The sequence below is a fragment of the Pan paniscus genome, chromosome 8 (assembly GCF_029289425.2).
Source record: "Pan paniscus chromosome 8, NHGRI_mPanPan1-v2.0_pri, whole genome shotgun sequence".
NCBI classification, from domain to species: domain Eukaryota; kingdom Metazoa; phylum Chordata; class Mammalia; order Primates; family Hominidae; genus Pan; species Pan paniscus.
The window spans coordinates 85398190-85418476 of NC_073257.2; the positions used below are offsets into that span (position 1 = coordinate 85398190).

At 40.9% G+C, this 20287-nt stretch overlaps 2 protein-coding genes across 14 annotated transcripts in view; one reads left to right on the plus strand and one right to left on the minus strand.

Moving 5' to 3' along the window:
- Nucleotides 1–19916, plus strand: part of FAM149B1 (family with sequence similarity 149 member B1) — a 75108-nt gene extending 55192 nt beyond the window's left edge. For 6 of the 7 annotated variants that reach the window (XM_055092981.1, XM_003815987.6, XM_008969006.5 and 3 more), the window contains 7 exons: nt 5792–5916; nt 8144–8247; nt 10672–10896; nt 12550–12673; nt 12926–13051; nt 17034–17106; nt 18681–19916. In XM_055092981.1, coding sequence (XP_054948956.1) covers nt 5792–5916; nt 8144–8247; nt 10672–10896; nt 12550–12673; nt 12926–13051; nt 17034–17106; nt 18681–18754 — 851 coding nt within the window. In that variant the 3' untranslated portion in view covers nt 18755–19916. The remainder of the gene's footprint in view (nt 1–5791; nt 5917–8143; nt 8248–10671; nt 10897–12549; nt 12674–12925; nt 13052–17033; nt 17107–18680) is intronic. The other variant, XM_008969007.6, reaches the window with a different exon arrangement.
- DNAJC9 (DnaJ heat shock protein family (Hsp40) member C9) overlaps nt 1–20287 on the minus strand; it is a 69970-nt gene that overhangs the window by 45047 nt on the left and 4636 nt on the right. The window contains exons 5-6 of one of the 7 annotated variants that reach the window (XM_055092995.3): nt 12162–12300; nt 10005–10936 (exon numbers count right to left, since the gene is read on the minus strand). The exons of 3 other annotated variants lie outside the window; for them this stretch is intronic. In XM_055092995.3, coding sequence (XP_054948970.1) covers nt 12178–12300 — 123 coding nt within the window. In that variant the 3' untranslated portion in view covers nt 10005–10936; nt 12162–12177. Of the gene's footprint in view, nt 1–10004; nt 12349–19396; nt 19496–20287 lie in introns of those variants that run through there. 3 more of the 7 variants (XM_055092999.3, XM_063607761.1, XM_055092994.3) reach the window with 3 other exon arrangements.

Consider the following 20287-nt stretch of genomic DNA (forward strand, 5'->3'; position numbering starts at 1 on the left):
AATGTTCAGTCTAGAGCTAATTATTACCCACCTATGGAGGCAAGATCTTATTCTGCCCAGTGCTCCATGAATTGAGTTTTTCTGGTCTGGAGAGTGGGAACAGGCAGTATGCCTTGTTCCACGTGAGCAGCAAGTACTGTTCCCTTCTTTCACGTTTTTTTTTCCTAGCCTCAGGTGGCTTCTTCTCATACGTGCACTGATAGTACATTTTGAATGCTCAAATGATGCCCCACCCTCTGCAGATATCATGGGTTCTCTTCCTGTGTATTTCTCTGCTCTAAGATACCCTGTTCTATGAATCCGAGCTGCCTTGGTCTCTGGACTCTCAACTCAGGGAGTCCACCAGGCTGTGCCTCAGTTCCCACTCTTTATGCCATATCTTGGAAACTTTTTCAAGGCAATTGCAGGTCCAGTCTCATTTGTTTATCATCTCAGGGTTTACTAACTTTCATTATCTGATATACAGTGGTCTTGAAAGCCATTGTTTCATTGTTTTAGGAGAGTAAACCCAGTTCATGTTACTCCATCTTGGCTGGAAGCAGAAGTCCAACATTTTTAAACTTTTTATTGAATCACAGCTTGCCAAGAGTAAAAGGGGAAAAAAAGTTTTTATTGAAGTGTAATATACACATAGAAAATTACAAAGTAAATTTACATCAAGTAAGCTTGAGGATTTTTTGTCTCTACAAAAAGTAAAAATAATTAGCCAGGGCGTGGTGGTGCATGCCTGTAGTCCTAGCTACTCAGGGGACTAAAGCAGGAGGATCCCTTAATCCCAGGAGTTTCAGACTGCAGTGAGCTATGACTGTGCTAATATACTTCAGCCTGGATGACCGTGCAAGACCCTGTCTCTAAAAAGAAAAACAGTATGCTTTTATGACCAGCACCCAGATCAAGAATATTGCCAGTACTCCAGAAGCCTTTCTCATGCTTTCTTTCAGTCAGCTACTTAATCCCTACCCCCACAAGAGTAACCCCATCCTGACTTCCAACAGCACAGATTAATTTTGCCTGTTTTAAAATTTTGTAAGAATGGATTCATATAGTATATACCCTTATACATCTGGCTTCTTTTATTCAATATTATATTTGTTAAATTCAGTTATGTTTTGCTCGCAACAAGTTTATTCCCATTGCTTATAGTGTTCCATTGTATGACTATATCACACCCTACTGTTGATGGATATGTGGGTGGTTTGTCTAGAATATAATACTATTATGAATATTTTTGTATATGTCTTTTGATGAACTTAAGTACTAGACACATAAGGGTAGAATTGCTAGGTCAGAGGATATGCTATTCTAACTTCAGTGGATATGGCCAAAAAAATTTTCAAAGTGGTTATACCTACTTACAGCCTCTCCAGTATTGTGTGAGAGTTCCAGTTGCTCCACATTTGCCACACTTGATGTGTGGTCTTTGTGGGTTTGTTTTATTTTTAAGCCACTATGTTGTATGTGTGTTAGGTGTTTTTTTTTTAAGCTTGTATTAGAGAATAGGACTAGCACTCTCTTTAAAATGAACTAGTTTATATTATATGAGGTTAATTTTTTTGAGACACAGGACAGGTGGTAATTAAAAGTCCAGAGTCATACCCAGACTCCCATAATAATAAACCCTGGTAATAAACAAAGGAACTCCTTCCAGTTTCAGTGTATCAACCACCACGTACCAGATAAAATCTTATTTCACCTTTCACAATTTACCAGTGTTGGGCTGTGAATTAATATTTTTATTTTTCTGTGCATTCATAAATTAAGATTATTTTATTGTATTGTAACTGTAATTTTGAGACTAAAGTCTAAAAACAAGACATCATGAAATGGAGCTGGAGGATCTCTAATTGGCATTTAGTAGGTTGACTGAAATACCTTAAAACAGGGGTCAGGAAACAACTGTCTATGCAGAGGCTGGTGGTAAAGATTTCAGTCTTTGACAACCATCCAGTCTCTGTTGCAACTACTCAACTCTGCCCTTGTAGCATGAAAGCAGCCATAAATAAGATGTAAATGAATGAGCTTGGCTGTGTACACTAGTACATACTCAGTACATATGTTCACCAAAAGATAGGTGCAAGAATGTTCATAAATAACTAGAAAACATACATCAGAAACTACCCACATGTCCATCAACAGTAGAATGTGATATATTCATACAATGGAATACTATACCACTATGAAAATAAACAAATGATTATTACAACTTTTTTTTTTTTTTTTTGAGACAGTCTCGCTCCGTGGCCCAGGCTGGAGTGCAGTGGTGTGATCTCGGCTCACTGCAAGCTCCGCCTCCTGGGTTTAAGTGATTCTCCTGCCTCAGCCTCCCGAGTAGCTGGGATTACAAGTGCCTGCCACCACACCCAGCTATTTTTTGTATTTTTAGTAGAGATGGGGTTTCACTATGTTGGCCAGGCTGGTCTCGAACTCCTGACCTCAGGTGATCTGCCCACCTCGGCCTCCCAAAGTGCTGGGATTACAGGTGTGAGCCACCGCACCCAGCCACACCGTTATTTTGAAAAACAGGCAGTAGTAACAGGTATGGGGTTTCATTTTGGGGTGATAAAAAGTTATTGAACTAGATAGAGGTAAGGGTTGCACAACATCATGAATGTAACTAATGCTGCTGAATTGTATACAGTCCTGTGTGGCATAATGACACTTTGGTCAATGTTGGACCACATATATGATGGTATCATAAGATTATAATGGAGCTGAAAAACTCCTATCACCTAATGACATTGTAGTTGTCGTAAAGTCAAAGCACAACTCATTACTGATGTGTTTGTGGTGATGCTGGTATAAACAAACCTACTGCACTGCCAGTCATATAAAAATACAGCATAAACAATTATGTACAGTACATATACTTCATAATAAACGATTATGTTACTGGTTTATGTATATACTATATTTTTATCATTAGAGTGCTCTCCTACCATGTCTTTTAAAGTTAACTGTAAAATAGCCTCAGGTAGGTCCTTCAGGAGGTATTCCGGAAGAAGGCATTGTTACCACAGGAGATGACAGCTCCATGTGTGTTACACAACCTTTGAAGACCTTCCGGTGGGACAGGAAGTGTAGGTGGAAGACAGTGATATTGATGATCCTCATCCTATGTAGGCCTAGGCTAATGTGTGTGTTTGTGTCTTAGATTTTAACAAAAAGATTAAACAGTAAAAATTAATTAAAAAATAGGCAAACCTCATAGAATAAGGAAATAAAGAAAAAATATTTTTGTACAGTTGTACAGTGTTTGTGCCTTAAGCTGTTATTTCAAAAGGATCAAAAAGTTAAAAAAATAAAAAATTTATAAAGTCAAAAAGTATAACTAAGGGTAATTTTTTGAAGAAATTTTTAAAAATGTAGTGTAACCTAAATGTACAGTGTTTATAGACAGTCCAGTAATGACCTAGGCCTTCACATTCACTCACCACTCACTCAGTGACTCACTCAGAGCAACTTTCATTCCTGTAAGCTCCATTCATGGTAAGTACCCTATACAAGGTACCTGTACCATTTTTATCTTTTGTACCATAATTTTATCGTACCTTTCCTATGTTCAGGCTTGTTTAAATATACAAATGCTAACCATTGTGTTATAGTTGCCCCCAGTATTCAGTACAGTAACATGCTGTACAGGCCTGTGCCTAGGAGCAACAGGCTGTACCATTTAGCTAAGGTGTGTAATAGGCTGTATCACCTAGGTTTGTGTAAATACACTCAGACTTCACACAACAGAATCACCTAATAATGCCATTCTCAGAAGGTATCCCTGTTGTTAAGTAACATGAGTGTAAAATGGTAAGTCATGTGTATTTTACCACAATAATTTTTTTTTTTTTTTTTTTTTTTAAGTAGCAGGCCAGATTTGACCCATGGGCTATAGTTTGCCAACCCTGCTCTACAATGTGATCCCCATGAGAAGCAGTGGCATATAATGATTAAAAGTACAGACTTTGGGCCGGGCACAGTGGTTCACACCTATAATCCCAGCATTTTGGAAGGCCGAGGCGGGTGGATCATGAGGTCAGGAGATCAAGACCATCCTGGCTAACATGGTGAAACCCCATCTCTACTAAAAATACAAAAATTAAGCGGGTGTGGTGGCGGGCACCTGTAGTCCCAGCTACTTGGGAGGCTGAGGCAGGAGAATGGCATGAACGTGGGAGGCAGAGCTTGCAGTGAGCGGAGCTTGCGCCACCACGTTCCAGCCTGGGCGACAGAGCGAGTCTCTGTCTCAAAAAAAAGATACAGACTTTGTTGCCAGACAACCTGGGTTGGACCACTGGCTCTGAAACTAACTTTATTTAGATTCTTGGCTAGTTGCTTAACTTCTTTGAGCCTCAGTTTATCTATAAAATGAGTATAAATACTAATATCTATTTCATAGTATTGTTTAAGAAATAAACCAGTTACATGAAAGTATATAGAGTAGTTCCTGTAATATTTAAGAGCTCAATAAATGTTAGCTGTTGTCATTACTTTTTATTATAATACCTGAAAGTACAGAAAGAGAACACTTGCAGTTTTGGCTTTGTCATGGACCAGTTGGTTCATTGTTGTTAGAACAAACTGACAGGTGCTGGTACAAACCTATCTCTATTATTAGAGCAACTTTCCCAACCTCTATGTGAAGAGAAAAGCCAAACTGCATGCAGGTTTGCAATATATGCAGTAGGGCTACATGGTCTGTGAACTGTAACCTCAAAGTATATAAAACTCTGGTGAAATGTAATCACCTATTTATAACTTGTTTTTATAATGATTTTAACTTTTAATCAAGACAGTTTTAAAGTCTAAATTAATGAAGAAAAATATTTATTTTTTATTTTTATTTATTGAAACAGGGTTTCACTCTGTTGCCCAGGCTGGAGTGCAGTGGGGCCATCACAGCTCACTACAGCCTCAACTACCTGGGCTGAAGCTGTCCTCCCACCTCAGCCTCCCAAGTAGCTGGGACCAAGGGCACGTGCCACCATGCCCAGCTAATTTTAATTTTTTTTGTAGAGATGGTGGTCTCCTTATGTTGCCCAAGCTGGTCTTGAACTACTGGCCTCAAGCAATCTGCCTCAGCCTCCCACAGTGCCGGGATTACAGATGTCAGCCACCATGCCCAGCCTGCTTGGTCATTTGTATGGTGTCTTGCTCTTAGTCGTATTTTCTATTTCTGCTTTTGTTTTACATTCTACATCTGTCAATTCCAATTTCTGAAGTCCTTGCTGATCCGACTATGCTGTTTCTGCCTGCTCTTTTTCAAGATGCCTTGTTTCTTCGTGGATGTGATTCTTAACAGTGATTTCTAATCTCATAACTTTACCTGTGGGAATTGAGGTCTGGATTAATGGTTTCCCTAGAGCTATACTGTCCAATAGAGTAGGCACCAGCCACGTTTGGCCATAAGTTAAAATTAAATTTAAAATTCAGCTCCTCACTCCCTAGCCACATTCTAAGTGCTCTATAGCTATAGGAGGGTGGTGGCTACTTCCACACTGGACAGCACAGTTGTAAAATATTTCTGTCAACTCCAAAGGTATGTAGGACAACTGTGCCCTAGAGATCTTTTTCTCTTTCTGCCAGGTACCAGTAGGCATCATCAGCCTGGGAAACCACTTTCAACTAGTCTTGGTTTGAGGGGTTTTTTTGAACCATGCAGGTGGCATAAAATTGTACTGCAAAGATAAGTGAAGCCTTGTTTGAGATTATGAATTCTCAGGAGAGATCTTTTTTCACAATACTGTTGCTGTGGGCCAGAAGATTATCCATGGATAATATATCCTGTTCCTTTGCCCAGATGATGAGAGTAATGTTGCAGTTACCAGACCCGATTCAGAAAGTTCCTGTGTGCTGAGTGAACCACATCCTTTGGTGTTACCGCGAGTGCCACAGTCTAAGGTGCTGTCCATTACCTCAAATCCGGTAAGCCCCAGAGGGATCAGTTGGAGACCCCAGGGCTACTCTCACCAGAGGAAATTTGCTCAGAGTTGTTTGCCTTACTTGTATGATTTCTGACTCAATATGTTTTAGTACAGTTATGTGTTTATCATAATAATCCAGTGACTCTTTGCATTGGTTTCAGTTTAAAATATTAATAGCAAATTAGAGTTGATAAATATTTCTCAGTCAGCTCTTCTAAGGAGGCATCTGTAAGTTGTGCAACCTAGAATCAACCATGTGGTCAGCCTAAGTCTGTTTTGGGAAGAATGGAGGATACCCTTATGATAAAAATGACTCATCTTAGATTCTCTATGATTGTCCTTTGAACGCCTCCTTCCTTTTGAGTTTTTCCTTCCTTTTTCTCTCAACTTGGCCCACCCTGTTTATTTTTTATTTTTTCATTTTTTTTGAGACAGTCTCGCTCTGTCACCCAGGCTGGAGCGCAGTGGCATGATCTCGGCTCACTGCAACCTCCGCCTCCCAGGTTCAACCAGTTCTTGTGCCTCAGCCTCCTGAGTACCTGGGATTACAGATGTGCACCACCACTCGGCTGATTTCTGTATTTTTGGTAGAGACAGAGTTTCACCATGTTGGCCAGGCCCGTCTCGAACTCCTGGCCTCATGAGATCCACCTGCCTCAGGCTCCCAAAGTGCTGGAATTACAGGCATGAGCCACCGCACCTGGTCCCTGTTTGTTTTTTAGAGAGAGGAGTCTCACTATGTTGCCCAGGCTGGTCTCAAACTCCTGAGCTCAAGCCACCTTCCCACCTCAGCCTCCTGAGTCGCCACCATACCCAGGCTGTTTTTGTTTTTTAATATTTAAATCTGTTAACTTTTTTGCCTTTTGGATGTTTAGTACTCATAAACCAGGTATAAAAATCAAACAAAAACAAAGAGAAAAGCTATTTCAAGTGAGTCTGAACAAGCACAAAGATGGTATTTCTTGCAGGAGGCAGATGAGATTGGTCTTATCCCTGTGTAATGATTTATGTAGTCTCAGTTCCTACACAATAGTTTCCTGGTGTTACTTTTAAGGTGGAAAAAAAAACCAGAGAAAGGTGTTGGCATATTGGCCAGATGTTATACAGCTGGATTTACAAAACAGGTATTTAAAAAGAAAATTAGGCCAAGGTGGGCGGGTCATTTGAGGCCAGGAGTTCAAGACCAGCCTGGCCAATTTGGTGAAACCTCATCTATACTAAAAATACAAAAACTAGCTGGGCATGGTGGCAGGCACCTGTAGTGCCAGCTACTCTGGAGGCTGAGGCAGGAGAATCACTTGAACCTGGGAGGCAGAGGTAGCAGTGGGCCGAGATTACGCCACTGCACTCCAACCTGGGTGACAGAGCAAGACTCCGTCTCAGAAAAAAGAAGAGAAAATTATGAAGGCTCGTAAGTCACCACACCAGGGATGAACCAGGTAAATTAATGTTCCTTTTGTGGTAGTAAAGCACTGCTGCATGTGGAACTGGTGTGGCCGTGGTTTAGTGACCTAAGCCCTGAATAGTTAGACGTTCGGGTCGCTGATGACCTAAGAAAGGAGAAGAGTTAATTCAAACATTCTGAAGAGAAAGAGGAAGGAAAATACATTCTGTGGCAGCGGAGACTGCCAGAAAAGCCAATGAGCTGATGACCTGAGAAAACAAGCAGGGCTCTAGGGGGGCAATGCCAGTCCAAGAAACATTACATCCTGCTAAAATTAGAACAGATAAGCTTACCTCCTAGTACAGAGTCTTCAGGATTTAGGTTATCATTGAGGGCTGACCTGCTCCACAGGTAGTGAAAGAGAAGGATTAGTTTGTACAGAGTGCAGGATTGTGTGATGATGAAAGAGATTAAGTTAGAGTTTCCCCTTATTATTTTCTATTATTGTTCCATATTTTGTCTGTGAGTTTTCTCTTCTATTTTAATGTAAACAATAATAATAAAGGTCCTCACTCCCCGTAAGAGGGCTGTTAATTGTTTTCATCCAGATTGATCAGGCTTCCCCTACCTGCTGTCATTTAGGAATGGAGAGGAAAGGAGGGACCCTATCACATGGACAGTTGACTTGGGGCCCCAGCTACGGGCCCCAAGATGTTATAAAAATTAAAGCATGGGGATAAAGTATAAATAACCAAATTGGAAATATTAACTTTTGGCAAAGTTGGAAAACCAAACAGGTATCTTCTCCAACTGATCAAGAGTACTGTCTTCTTTCAACACGTAGATGAGTCTCTGTCAAGCAAGCAGACATCAGCCAAATGTGAATGATCTCTTGGTTCATGGAATGCCTCTACAGCCAAGAAATCTCTCCCTAATGGACAAGCTCCTGTAAGAAGTTCAACATTTTCAGACTATACAGTGTAAAAGGGAAATAGAGGGAAAGCAAAATCAGTTTATCAGTATGCATGTATTGAGTGCCAACCAAGCAACCACAAAAACTCCTGGGGAGTAAAACATCCAAGGGACATGGTCTCCACCATCAGGGGGCTGATAATGTAACTGGAAAGAGAAGACATACGTGGGTAAAAAAAGACCTAACCATATGCGGCATTTTTGTAACTGAGTGCCATGTGCGTGCTGTCCAGAATGAGTGCTATGACAGCCCCAAAGCATTCTGGTGGGTAAGTGTAGGTTTTGAACTTGTCCTTGAAAGATGGGGCTTTGGATAAGCAAAGGAGAGCAGCAAGGGCATTCTAGGTAGGAGGAATGATATGGGGAAAGGTTTGGAGATAAGAAAATACAAAATATTTAGGAAAGATAGCAGATCACTTTTGACATAGAAGAACGGAAAATAGGTCAGAACTTTAATGCTTCTGATCAAAGATAATTGACAATCTTCTAGAATTAAAATAGACCATGGTGTGATTAGCGGGAAAGAAGTGACTATGGAACTAATGAATGTTAGGACCAGATTGTGGAGAGTTTTGAGTGTCATGTTTTTGGGATTCATCCACGTTGTTGTGTATGGCCTCCTCCCTTGCTGAGGAGTATTCTATTGTAATACACACAATTTATCCATCTGCTCTCCTGTTAATTAATTAACACGGGTCATTTCCAGGTTAGAGGTATTACACATAATAAAGTTACTCTAAATATTCTTGTATAGGTCTTTTTTGTGGTTTTACGGTCTCATTTCTCTTGAGTTGATACCTAGAAATGAAAGGGTCATAGCACAGGTATATGTTTAGTTTCATAGGAAACTGCCATATCATTTCCCAAAGGAGTTGTACCATTTTACACTCCTTCCAGCAATGTATGAATTTTGGTTTGGGAGCACATATATTTAAATCAGGAATCTGAAAGATCGATTTCACCATAGTGTAAATGGATGGAGTGGAAGGAACTGAAGGTAAGGGGTCAATGCAGGAGTCCACGCATGAGCTACTAAGGGTCTGCACTCAAGCGGCCACACAGGGTGAGAAACAAATGAGCTATTTTGGGAGATGATAATGTCAAGTAAGTGAAATTCTATAGAAATAGAGGAATCAAAGTTATCTCGATTTCAAGCTTGAGGGAAGCCTCTGTTGGCGGAAAAGATGGGTTTCTTCTGGGGTGTGTTTACAGTGAGGGGCCATCTCACTGGAAATGTGGAAGAGGTCGGATCTGGAGACCGATCTAAAAGTCACCTGGCTAGAGAAGACAATCAAATCCGGAAGTTCATAGAACAAAATAAAGGTGAACATAGGGCAGCTAAAGCCTAAACATTTTGTAATTAGAAAGCAGTTAGGGTGTGTTTAAAAAAAAAAAAAAAAAGGCATAAGTGAATTGCTAGAGAGGCAGGAAGACCAGAACAGTCTCCAGGTTTAGCCCTGTTCCTTGATGGGCAGCATCCCTTCAAAGTCCTCCAAGCACGGTGCCATGTTTTGCACTAGAGGACACCAAAGTGGCCTGAAAGGTTGAGGAACTTGCTGAAAGCTATAGGAGCAAATGGCAGAGCTTAGCTGCGTTATTCTTTCACTTCTCTTCCATTTAATTGTGCGGATACTCTTAGATGTCTTAAAATAGTCAAATGTCCTCTCACTTGCTTTAAAAGAAAAAAAAATACACACCTGAATCTGTAGGGCAGTATTTAAGCTACTGAACTGTTTAGGTGTGGTATTATTTTATTTATTGGACGACTTACAGAAAAGGGTTGTATTTCAGTTATTTATGCAAATGGGGCTACTGTGGTCCCAACAGCTCTGGCTCTGGGCAGCACAAGACCCTTTGCCCACTCCCAGCTTTCCAAGGAACCCAAACCCAAATCCCTGCCAGCTCCAACTTGCTCAGCACTTTAATTGCTACAGTGGGAGCCACACTGGTGCCACAACTGCTCCCAAGCAGCAATATTTGTCTTTCAGTTGTCTTTCTGGTGACAATCTTTCAGCACAAAAGAATGCCTCAAACAGAGTAGGAATCAGCCCCTGTGGCAAATTTTTGGGAAGCACTTTGGAGTAGGTGTCCTTCAGGCTTGCCTTCACTGGTGACTAAAAAAGTGACTGTGATGGCAGGTGGATAATGGACTTGCTTTGCCAAATGTCCATTCTAGTAAATTATGTTTATGATTGAAATAATGTCCCACTTTTAAGAACAGATTCTCATGCCTGAGCTAGAGTACCATCTGGAAACTAGTGTTACTTATTGAAAGGTTTTTATTTTTGCTTTATTTCCCCCTAAATGTAGTTTCTAGTCTAAGGCTTTTTACCCCGTTAGTCTTGTCTTCCTTGACATACTGATCTTTACTTCATTGTGGGTTTCTGATTTGGCTACTAGAGATCTTGATGACAAGCTACTTATGAGGCCTGGGTCCAGTACCATCCTTTCAACTCGAAATTGGCCAAATCGAGCTGTGGAGTTTAGTACATCATCTCTGTCATACACAGTGCAGTCCACCAGGAGACGCAATCCACCACCACGAACTCTTCATCCGATCAGCACGAGCCATTCATGTGCTGAAACACCAAGATCTGTGGAAGAAATCCTCAGAGGAGCCCGAGTGTAGGTTTCAAAAGCAGAACTTCTGGAAACCGTGGTAAAACTAACACATTTTACATACAGAGTTAATTTAAATATGAGACTGAAATCTATGCCTAGAAACTAATCATTAAGTAGTCTTATGACAGATTGCCCATGGGTTTAGATCCAACACAGAATTTTTTAATGGGGTTAAATTTTATTTTATTTTATTTTTTTAGATACAGTCTCACTCCTGTCGCCCAGGCTGGAGTGCAGTGGATGATCATGGCTCACTGCAGCCTCAACTTCTGGGCTCAAGTGGTTCTCCCACCCCAGCCTCCCAAGTAGCCGGGACCACAGGCAGGTGGTGCCACCATGCCAGGTTAACTTTTTGTGTTTTTAGTAGAGACAGGGGTCTTGTCATGTTGCCCAGGCTGGTTTCAAATTCCTGAGCTCAAGCAATCTGCCTGCCTCAGTCTCCTAAAGTGCTGAGATTACAGGTGTGAACCACCGCACCCAGCAGGGGTTAAATAATTTTAATGAAATAGATATTGAATCTTTCTGTTGATCTAGCTAAAGAGTTCTATTTGTAAAAATAAAATGTTGGCTAGAATACTATATTGGGGTTACAAAAGGAATAAAGAACCTATTTATTTAATCAAACATTTTCCGTGGTGGGAACATAGTCAGTGAAATTCACTCCAAAATAATAGTTAATTCCCCTTTAAGGTTTTTCTGTACCATTGGGATCTGCTTATTCCATTGACAATGAAAACTTCATAAACCTCAGATAAGTAGTTGCTTACATACCAGGAAAAATATCCCTTAGCACCTCCTAGGAAGTGACACTAAAAGTAATCGCCTTTCCCACCCTTCATTCACTACACACTCTGAGCCTCATCATGCAAAAATACCTAGGAGCCAATTTTAAACATAGAATTCTTTTAGCTGTTGATTCACAAAATGTCTTAGGATGATTAATTTCTAAAAATATCCTCAAAGGTATGAGATAATAAGGCCACAGCAGTGTTTTCAATGCGGCTTCCAAGTTAAGCATTATTATGTGGATGTAGCTATATCTATACCAACAGAGCTATAAATGCATTCATTTGGGGATGAGTAGTCTTGATGTATAATTAATCTCTCATTCCTTCTGACAGTACTTTTTTTCAAAGTTGAAAAGTAAGTTGCTTTGTTACTTCTGGGACATGAAAGTATCATTCAGTTTCAATTACTGTCTTAAGGATAAGGAATACTGCAAGCTGCTCCAGATCCTACTGAAGGGAATGAAGGTTTAGGAACTTTACCTGAGAACTATAGTTATTAGGGAAAACGATAACCAGAAGGTCCAGAACTGTCAAGAATTCCATCATCAGCTGGGAATTTACAAATCCAAATCAGCAGAGAAGTGCAATACCAGATAGGGACAAATGTTTTATTCCAGTTCTGTGGGAGAGAAAAGGCCAGCTTCTGTTGTGTACCCAGAGTATAGAGCTTCAAAACAAAATCAGAAAACACTATTTTAAAAACTAATTTTCCAAAAATCCTGAGATCTCTACTTAAAAACATAGGTAGCCTAAAGCTTTCTGTGCACATTAAACTCATCTGCTTCATTTATCTGATTTCTAATCAATTTGCTGGTATTGTTATAACTTCATGCTTTCATACCCTGGTGTTTGTTGGTGGGATCTGCAGCCCAGTGGCACCCGACTCGCTCTCCTCTCCCTCACCGATGCCCCTGAGTCGAAATAATCTGCTACCACCTATTGGCACAGCTGAAGTGGAACATGTGAGCACTGTGGGGCCACAAAGACAGATGGTATGTTTCTTTCATATTGCCTCTCCATGTACTTACCATACAACCTAATGGGCAGTAATTCTGCAGGATCTGTGCCCTGATCTTGATTTATACTGTGTTTTGTCAAAAGTACAAACACAGTGCTAATTTATGACGTGGAATTGGAGCTGTTTGGCCTGCACTTACCATATCTGCCATGGTCGATAGGGTTTTAACTACATACCACATTACAGATAGTTTTCACTGTTTCTGTAACTTTTGTCTCCTCTGCAGAAACCCCATGGCGACTCTAGTCGAGCTCAAAGTGCGGTGGTGGATGAACCTAACTATCAGCAGCCACAAGAAAGGCTCCTTTTGCCTGACTTTTTCCCCAGGCCCAACACAACTCAATCATTTTTGGTAGAGTGACATACTTCCTAGAATGGTCTTGATAGTTGGGGAAAGAAAAGGTGGGGGGAATAATAGTTTGGCAGACTTAAGATTTTATCTAGAGGCTTAACTCAGAATAAAAGTTGAGTTTCCAACAATAAACAGTGTTATAAATACATTTTGTTCAAATTCTAACTAGTCCCTGATGCCTATTCTTTAATGCCTTATACAGAAATCACAAATTCTAAGCAATTTAACACTTAAGATATGTCTGACCACAAGCAAGAATATTAAATCCCAGTACACATCAGATAAGCATAACTTTATTGTGTAATCCTGTTCTTCTGGAATTACATCAAAAGTGGTCTCAGATTATGATGAGTCCTGGTGGATGAGTGAGTTGGGACTTTAATAAAAAATTTTTTTCAGAAGCAGGCTCTTGCCATGTTGCCCAGAGTAGACTTGGAACTCCTGGGCTCAAGCAATCCTGCCTTAGCCTCCCAAGTAGCTGGGACTACAGGTGCACACCACTGTACCCAGCTTAGGACTTTTTCTTTCTACTGGTGTTTTAAATGCTGACACTGCCTACCATTTATTAGGCATTTACTAGCCCTTTTAAGTAATAGAAAAAACCTGATCAGCAATGGGGTCATGCACTGACCTTCCCCATTTGTAGGCTGGGAGCTCGACCCCACATAATCTGCTTTGTGGCAAGAGCACTTGGAGAGCCTGGGGAAGTAACCAGGGACCCCACATCCTGACAGTTTTCAGGATGGTAGTGTTTGCAGCACACTTGTCCCAACTCATGACCCTTGAACCACGGCAGGCTAAAGCACTGCAAAGTTTTTCTTCTATGAGAAGAGTGGTAAGGATAATCAATATCAGACCTCTGTATTAGTTTCCTAGGGCTTAAGAAATGACCAACAACTGGGTGCCTTAAAACAGCAGAAATTTTTTCCTCACAGTTCCAGAGGCGAGAAGTTCAAAATCAAGGTGTCAACAGAGCTATGCTCCCTTTGCAAGGTCTAGGGAAGAATCTTTTTGTCTCTTCCTGGATTCTGGTGGCCACCTGTGATCCCTGGTGTTCCTTGGCTTGCAGCTGCATCACTCCCAATTTCTGCCTTTTTTTTTTTTTTTTTGAGACGGAGTCTCGCTCTGTCACCTAGGGTGGAGTGTAATGGCGCAATCTCAGCTCACTGCAACCTCTGCCTACTGGGTTCATGTGATTCTCCTGCCTCAGCCTCCCGAATAGCTGGGACTACAGGTGCCTGCCACCACGCCCAGCTAATTTTTGTAATTTTACTAGAGATGGGGTTTTGCCATCTTGGCCAGGCTGGTCTCGAACTCCTGACCTCATTATCTGCCCACCTCAGCCTCCCAAAGTGCTGTGATTATAGGTGTGAGCCACTGCACCCGGCCTTTTTTTTCTTTTCTTTTAAGACAGGGTCTCACTCTGTTGCCCAGGCTGGAGTGCAGAGCACAGCTCACTGCAGCCTCAACCTCCTGGGCTTAAGTGATCATCTCACCTCAGCCTCCTGAGTAGCTGGGACTACAGGCGCATGCCACCATGCCCTGCTAATTTTTTTATTTTGTAGAGATAGGGTGTCACTATGTTGGCCAGACTGGTCTCAAACTCCGAGGTTCAAGTGATCCTCCCACCTCAGCCTCCCAAAGTGCTGGGACTACAGGCATGAGCCACATGCCCAGCCTGCCTCTGTCTTTACATGGCTTTCCTCCCTGTGTGTCTGTGTCCAGGGTTCCCTCTTCTTATAAGATACCAGTCGCTGAATTTAGGGCCCACCCTAATCTAGTGCGACTTTACCTTAACTTGATTTATCTGCAAAGACCCTATTTCCAAACTTGGTCACATTCACAAGTTCCAGGTGGACATAAATTTTGAGGGAACACTGTTCATTCTAGTAGACCCCACGAGGCGGACTTAGGGAGAAACTCACCAAAAACAAGAAAAGGAAACATGAGCATTTCTGATTCTTGGGGTTCAGTGTGAACCCCAGAAAGTTTGAGAACTTCTACTGAATTTGCCTTCTTATAATCTGACACACAGGACATTTATTAAGTAGTACTTGATGATTATATTACACAGCTAGATTCTCTGAAACTTTTTTTTTTTTTTGACACGGAGTCTTACTCTGTCGCCCAGGCTAGAGTGCTGTGGTGCAATCTCAGCTCACTGCAGCCTCCACCTCCTCCTGGGTTCAATCGATTCTCCTGCCTCAGCCTCCTGAGTAGCTGGGACTACAGGCACCTGCCACCATGCCCAGCTAATTTTTGTATTCTTTTAGTAAAGACAGTGTTTCTCCAAGTTGCCCAGGCTGGTCTTGAACTTCTGACCCCAAGTGATCCACCTACCTTGGCCTCCCAAAGTGCTGGAATTACAGGCGTGAGCCACCGCTCTCAGCCAAACATTTCATTTTTTTTAAGAGACAAGTATCTCGCTACATCACCCAGGCTGGAGTGTAGTGGTGCAATCAGCACACTGCAGCTTCAAACTCCTGGGCTCAAGTGATCCTCCCACCGCAGCCTCCCAAGTAGCTGGGATTACAGGTGTGCACCTCTGCACCTGGCTAAAAACATTTAATTTTTGATTGCCTTAGGAATAAAACTGAACAGATGAAAATGTTTCAGTCTTCTCTTTAAGTTTATTAAAAAAAAAAGTAAAAATTACTTACCATTTCTCTCCCCATTTGCTGTCATAAAAAGGGAGATAGCTAGTTGTTTAGTTTATTAGGAATGCTAGCTGTGAGCCTGCTGCAGTGGCTCACACCTGTAATCCCAGCATTTTGGGAGGCTGAGGTGGGCAGATCACCTGAAGTCAGGAGTTTGAGACCAGCCTGGCTAACATGGTGAAACCCGTTTCTATTAAAAATACAAGAAAATTAGCCAGGCATGGTGGTGCATGCCTGTAATCCCAGCTACTCGGGAGGCTAAGGCAGGAGAATTGCTTGAGCCCAGGAGGCGGAGGTTGCAGTGAGCCGAGATCGTGCCATTGCACTCCAACCTGGGCGACAGAGCGAGAAGACTCTGTCCCCCCACAAAAAAAAAGAATGCTAGCTGTCCTGGGCCTGGCACTCCAGACTAGCACTTTGCTCCTTGCTGTTTTCATCTAGAATAGGGGCCAGTAAACTACAGTTCCTGGGCTACTCACTTGGCCTACCGCCTTGTTTTGTAAATAAACTTTTATTGGAGCAGTGCCACCAAGCTCATTTATGTGCTATCTATGGCTGCCTTCATACCATAACAGCGAAGCTGAGTAGTTGCAACAACCACCCTATGGTCCACAAAGCCTAATATAATAACTATCTGGCCCTTTGCAAAAAATAAGTTTGCTGACCCCTGATCTCTAAAATATAGGGGCTTCACCAGAAAAAGCTTCCTGAAATCTCTTGATTTCAGTGCTCTCTCAAGGGAACTACTGGGGGATGTTTTTATTCCAGAAGCCCCAGCAGGATGTCATATATAGCTTTATTTGATATTTGCATTTTAATATTTTAGTCGTATCTCTACATTTTTTAATTCCTTGAGGTAACTGTGAAATATTTGCATTTCATAATGCTAAAAAGTAAATGTAAAGTTAAATTTCAATATGGTGGTAAAGTCATAAGTATTTCAATGTTGCTGAAAAGGCTGGTTGTTTTAAATGAAAGCATTCATTTAAAATATATGCAGCAGCCAACAAAAAGAAATGAGACAAACCCCCTTAGAACTAACTGAAATATTAAACCATATGGATTATTTATAACTCCTGATTTCCTTAACGGCATAGTAATAACATTGAAGAATCTGCAATTTTTACAATAAATGGCTTTGTGGGCATCTGGCTTGGGATTTTCTACTTGAAATTCAACCCAGTGCACTCAGCTGACTTTTCCCTCAAGTTGGTAGTCTATGCCTTTTACCACTGTTGATTTCAAGGTTTTCCTGTGAACCTGCTAAAATATTATCCTTTGTGAGAAGATGCATCATAAGAAGTGTCTCCTCTTTTCTCTTGTAGCTGGATACACAGTATCGTCGCTCATGTGCAGTTGAGTATCCTCATCAGGCCCGACCTGGCAGGGGATCTGCAGGTAAAGGTGGGGCCATGGCCCTTATTTACTACTGTGTGGTTGTGTTAAGACCCAGCCTTTGTCTTTTTTCCTACACCTGTTTCCCCTTCTTTCAGATTTTCTTGGATTTAATGTTTTCCCACATCTTTGTAAATCACCTAAAATTCATTTTGGAACATGGGGTATAATAAAAAGCTAGGAGAGTTCTATTGCTCAGAGCCAAAAAGTTTCAGATTCCTGTTTTCTTCATACCATGTAAATTAACTCCTCACTACTTTGGTAAACTGCCTTTTTTTTTTTTTTTTAAATCTAAAAAGTTCAACCCAAATTAGTCCTTGTTGTAATGTTCAAAATATTCTTTAAGAACATAGCATGGATTTTATTATGCAGGCAAAATCCATATTCCTATGGATTAAACTGCTTTGATCAGTTAATCTGTTAGGCCAAGGTAAGAAAAGAAATTCTAAACCATCAGGATATGCTGAGTCTGATTCTATCGCATTAACTCTTTTTATCTTTAAATTATACTCTGTAGATGTACTAACAAAGAAGTGATGGGAGAAAATTGAGGGATGTCTTTTTTGAGACAGTCTCACTCTGCTGATCAGGCCAGAATGCAGTGGCATGATCATGGCTCACTGTAGCCTCGAACTCCGGGGCTTAAGGGATCCTCCCACCTAAGCCTCCCACATAGCTAGGGCTACAAGCAGTGCCACCATGCCCAGCTAATCTATTTTTTGTAGAGACAGGGTCTTGCTATGTTGCCCAGGCTGCAGGATGTCCTAATTCTTAATTCTTCCTGTGACAGTCTTCTCACCACCATCAGGGTCATTCTTATTATGCCGAAGGTAAATTTAGAAGTAATGGACAGCTGAGATGTTTCCTGTTAATGATCAAAATAATCAGCAACTATGGTAAAAAAAAACTAGTCTGCCTCAAACCATCTTTGTAGTCCAAGTGATTTCTCAGCTCAGTTCCCCGTAGCATTGTCTGGTAGTCTTTGAATGCTTTTGTCAGATTCTGCTTTCAGATCTGCATTTGAGCTACAATTTCAGCCACATTGAAAGTCAGGTATAACTGGCTGGGCGCGGTGGCTCATGCCTGTAATCCCAGCACTTTCGGAGGCCAAGGCGGGCGGATCACGAGGTCAGCATATTGAGACCATCCTGGCTAACATGGTGAAACCCCGTCTCTACTAAAAATACAAAAAATTAGCCGGGTGTGGTGGCAGATGCCTGTAGTCCCAGCTACTCGGGGGACTGAGGCAGGAGAATGAGGTGAACCTGGGAGGCAGAGCTTGCAGTGAGCCGAGATCATGCCACTGCACCTCCAGCCTGGGGGGACAGAGTGAGACTCCACCTCCAAAAAAAAAAAAAACACCTCAGGTATAACTTACGTAACACTGAAGTGGAAGTGAGTAAATCAGACATCTTGCTTCTTTTTAATTAGTGGGCTCTTCTACAAAACTAGTTTACTGCTTTCATACCTTAAGAAAGTCCAATTCATAATTGGAGCAAAAAAGCCCTTAGCTATAAACTTGAGAGTGATTATCAAACCTAGACTGTCTACTAATGTTACTCTATGTCATCCGACAGGTCCTCAGTTACATGGGTCTACAAAATCTCAAGGCAGAGGCAGACCAGTCTCTCGAACCAGGCAGGGACCATAAGGCAAATGAGAAGAATCTATCAGGCTGCAGGAAACACGAGATTTCATGAAGCAGTATTCAGTCATCAAGTGATGCAGAGCTTGTATAGAAGATCGACTAGAAATCATCTTCATGAAGAGTGATTTTGGCACAAGTGACCGAAGAACAAAACACCGTAGCGGCCAAAAATGACATGAGTGTTGTTTCTATCTCCAGTTACTGTCTCTTTCAGCAGAAATTAACCTATCCCATTGGAAAGGCAAGTTTGTACCCAAAGATGCAACAGTGAATAATACCCAAATCACTGCTCATGTTGTCTCTTAACAATGATCAGTTCAATCATATAGGATTTGATGAGCTCACACATACACAAAAAGCAGCAAATCATCAGTGACAATATCACTGGCTTCAGAATACTTCAGCCTGTGTTCATTTCTGGAGAGTTGTACTCAGTTTTAAGTTATTTTGCTGTTGAAAATCTGACCTCATCAAATAGATGTCATTCCTAAAACTCTCTTTAGATGTCCTACCCTATCAGCAGATTAAAATGGAAGGGGTGTGTAACTAAAAACATAAATGTTAAGCATTAGTATAAAGTAACTTCTGTAATAAATTATATCGCATATTTTTTCAGATAGGACAGCTCAACCTTACGATGCCTACCTGATGCCAGGTGATGCTTATTTTCTTCCTAAAGTAGGTTACTGGTCATATCTTTTTTCCAAATATTAAATGCACCTTGCCAGATATTCTCCTGCAGCTCTAAGGAAAGGAAATCAATTTAAAAATAATTTGTAGAATCTACTATTGAGCCACCAAAGTATAATTCCCTAAAAGTTTAAGAAACCCTGGCAATTAATTCAGCATAAACATATCCTATAAACAGCAGGAGAGGTTCAGCTTTCTGATTTTACTGTGGACCTTTTCCTAAGGGCATTCATGAATGCAGCAACAGTTTTAACTATGGCTTACATTTATTTTAAATTTCACTAAATACAAATCTTGATTGTCATGCCAGTTTTAGATCTTATTAATTTTCAGAATGGATAAATTCAAATAATCATAAATTACGGTAACTTTTTATTATACCAAGGTGTTCTAAGGCCATCATATGAAGACAGATGCTTCAAACAACCTGTATTAAATTATATTTTTAATAAAATTAAAATCTATTTTTAACCTATTTGTAGTCACAAACTGAAAACGTGTCGTCTTTACCTTAGAGCTAAAGGCTTACTTTATGCATATGGTGTATTTAATAGTCTACAAATCAAAGATTTAAACAGTCCCTTAAAAATTCCATATATTCTCATACCAACTCATCTACATAGAAATGAAAATCTCTATTGTTCTCACAAACCATTACCATGAGTTCACTATAACAACTGGATCAATATGGCTTGCCTTTCAAAGTTAAAGAGTCAGAAAGGGGCCTGTAAGAAGTCATTTAGCCCAATTCCCTCACCCTGTGTGTTTTCCCTCAAAGCCAGTGCAATTTTTTTTTAACCAAAAAACTGGACATATTCAATACATACAGTTTGACAAGTTTGGATT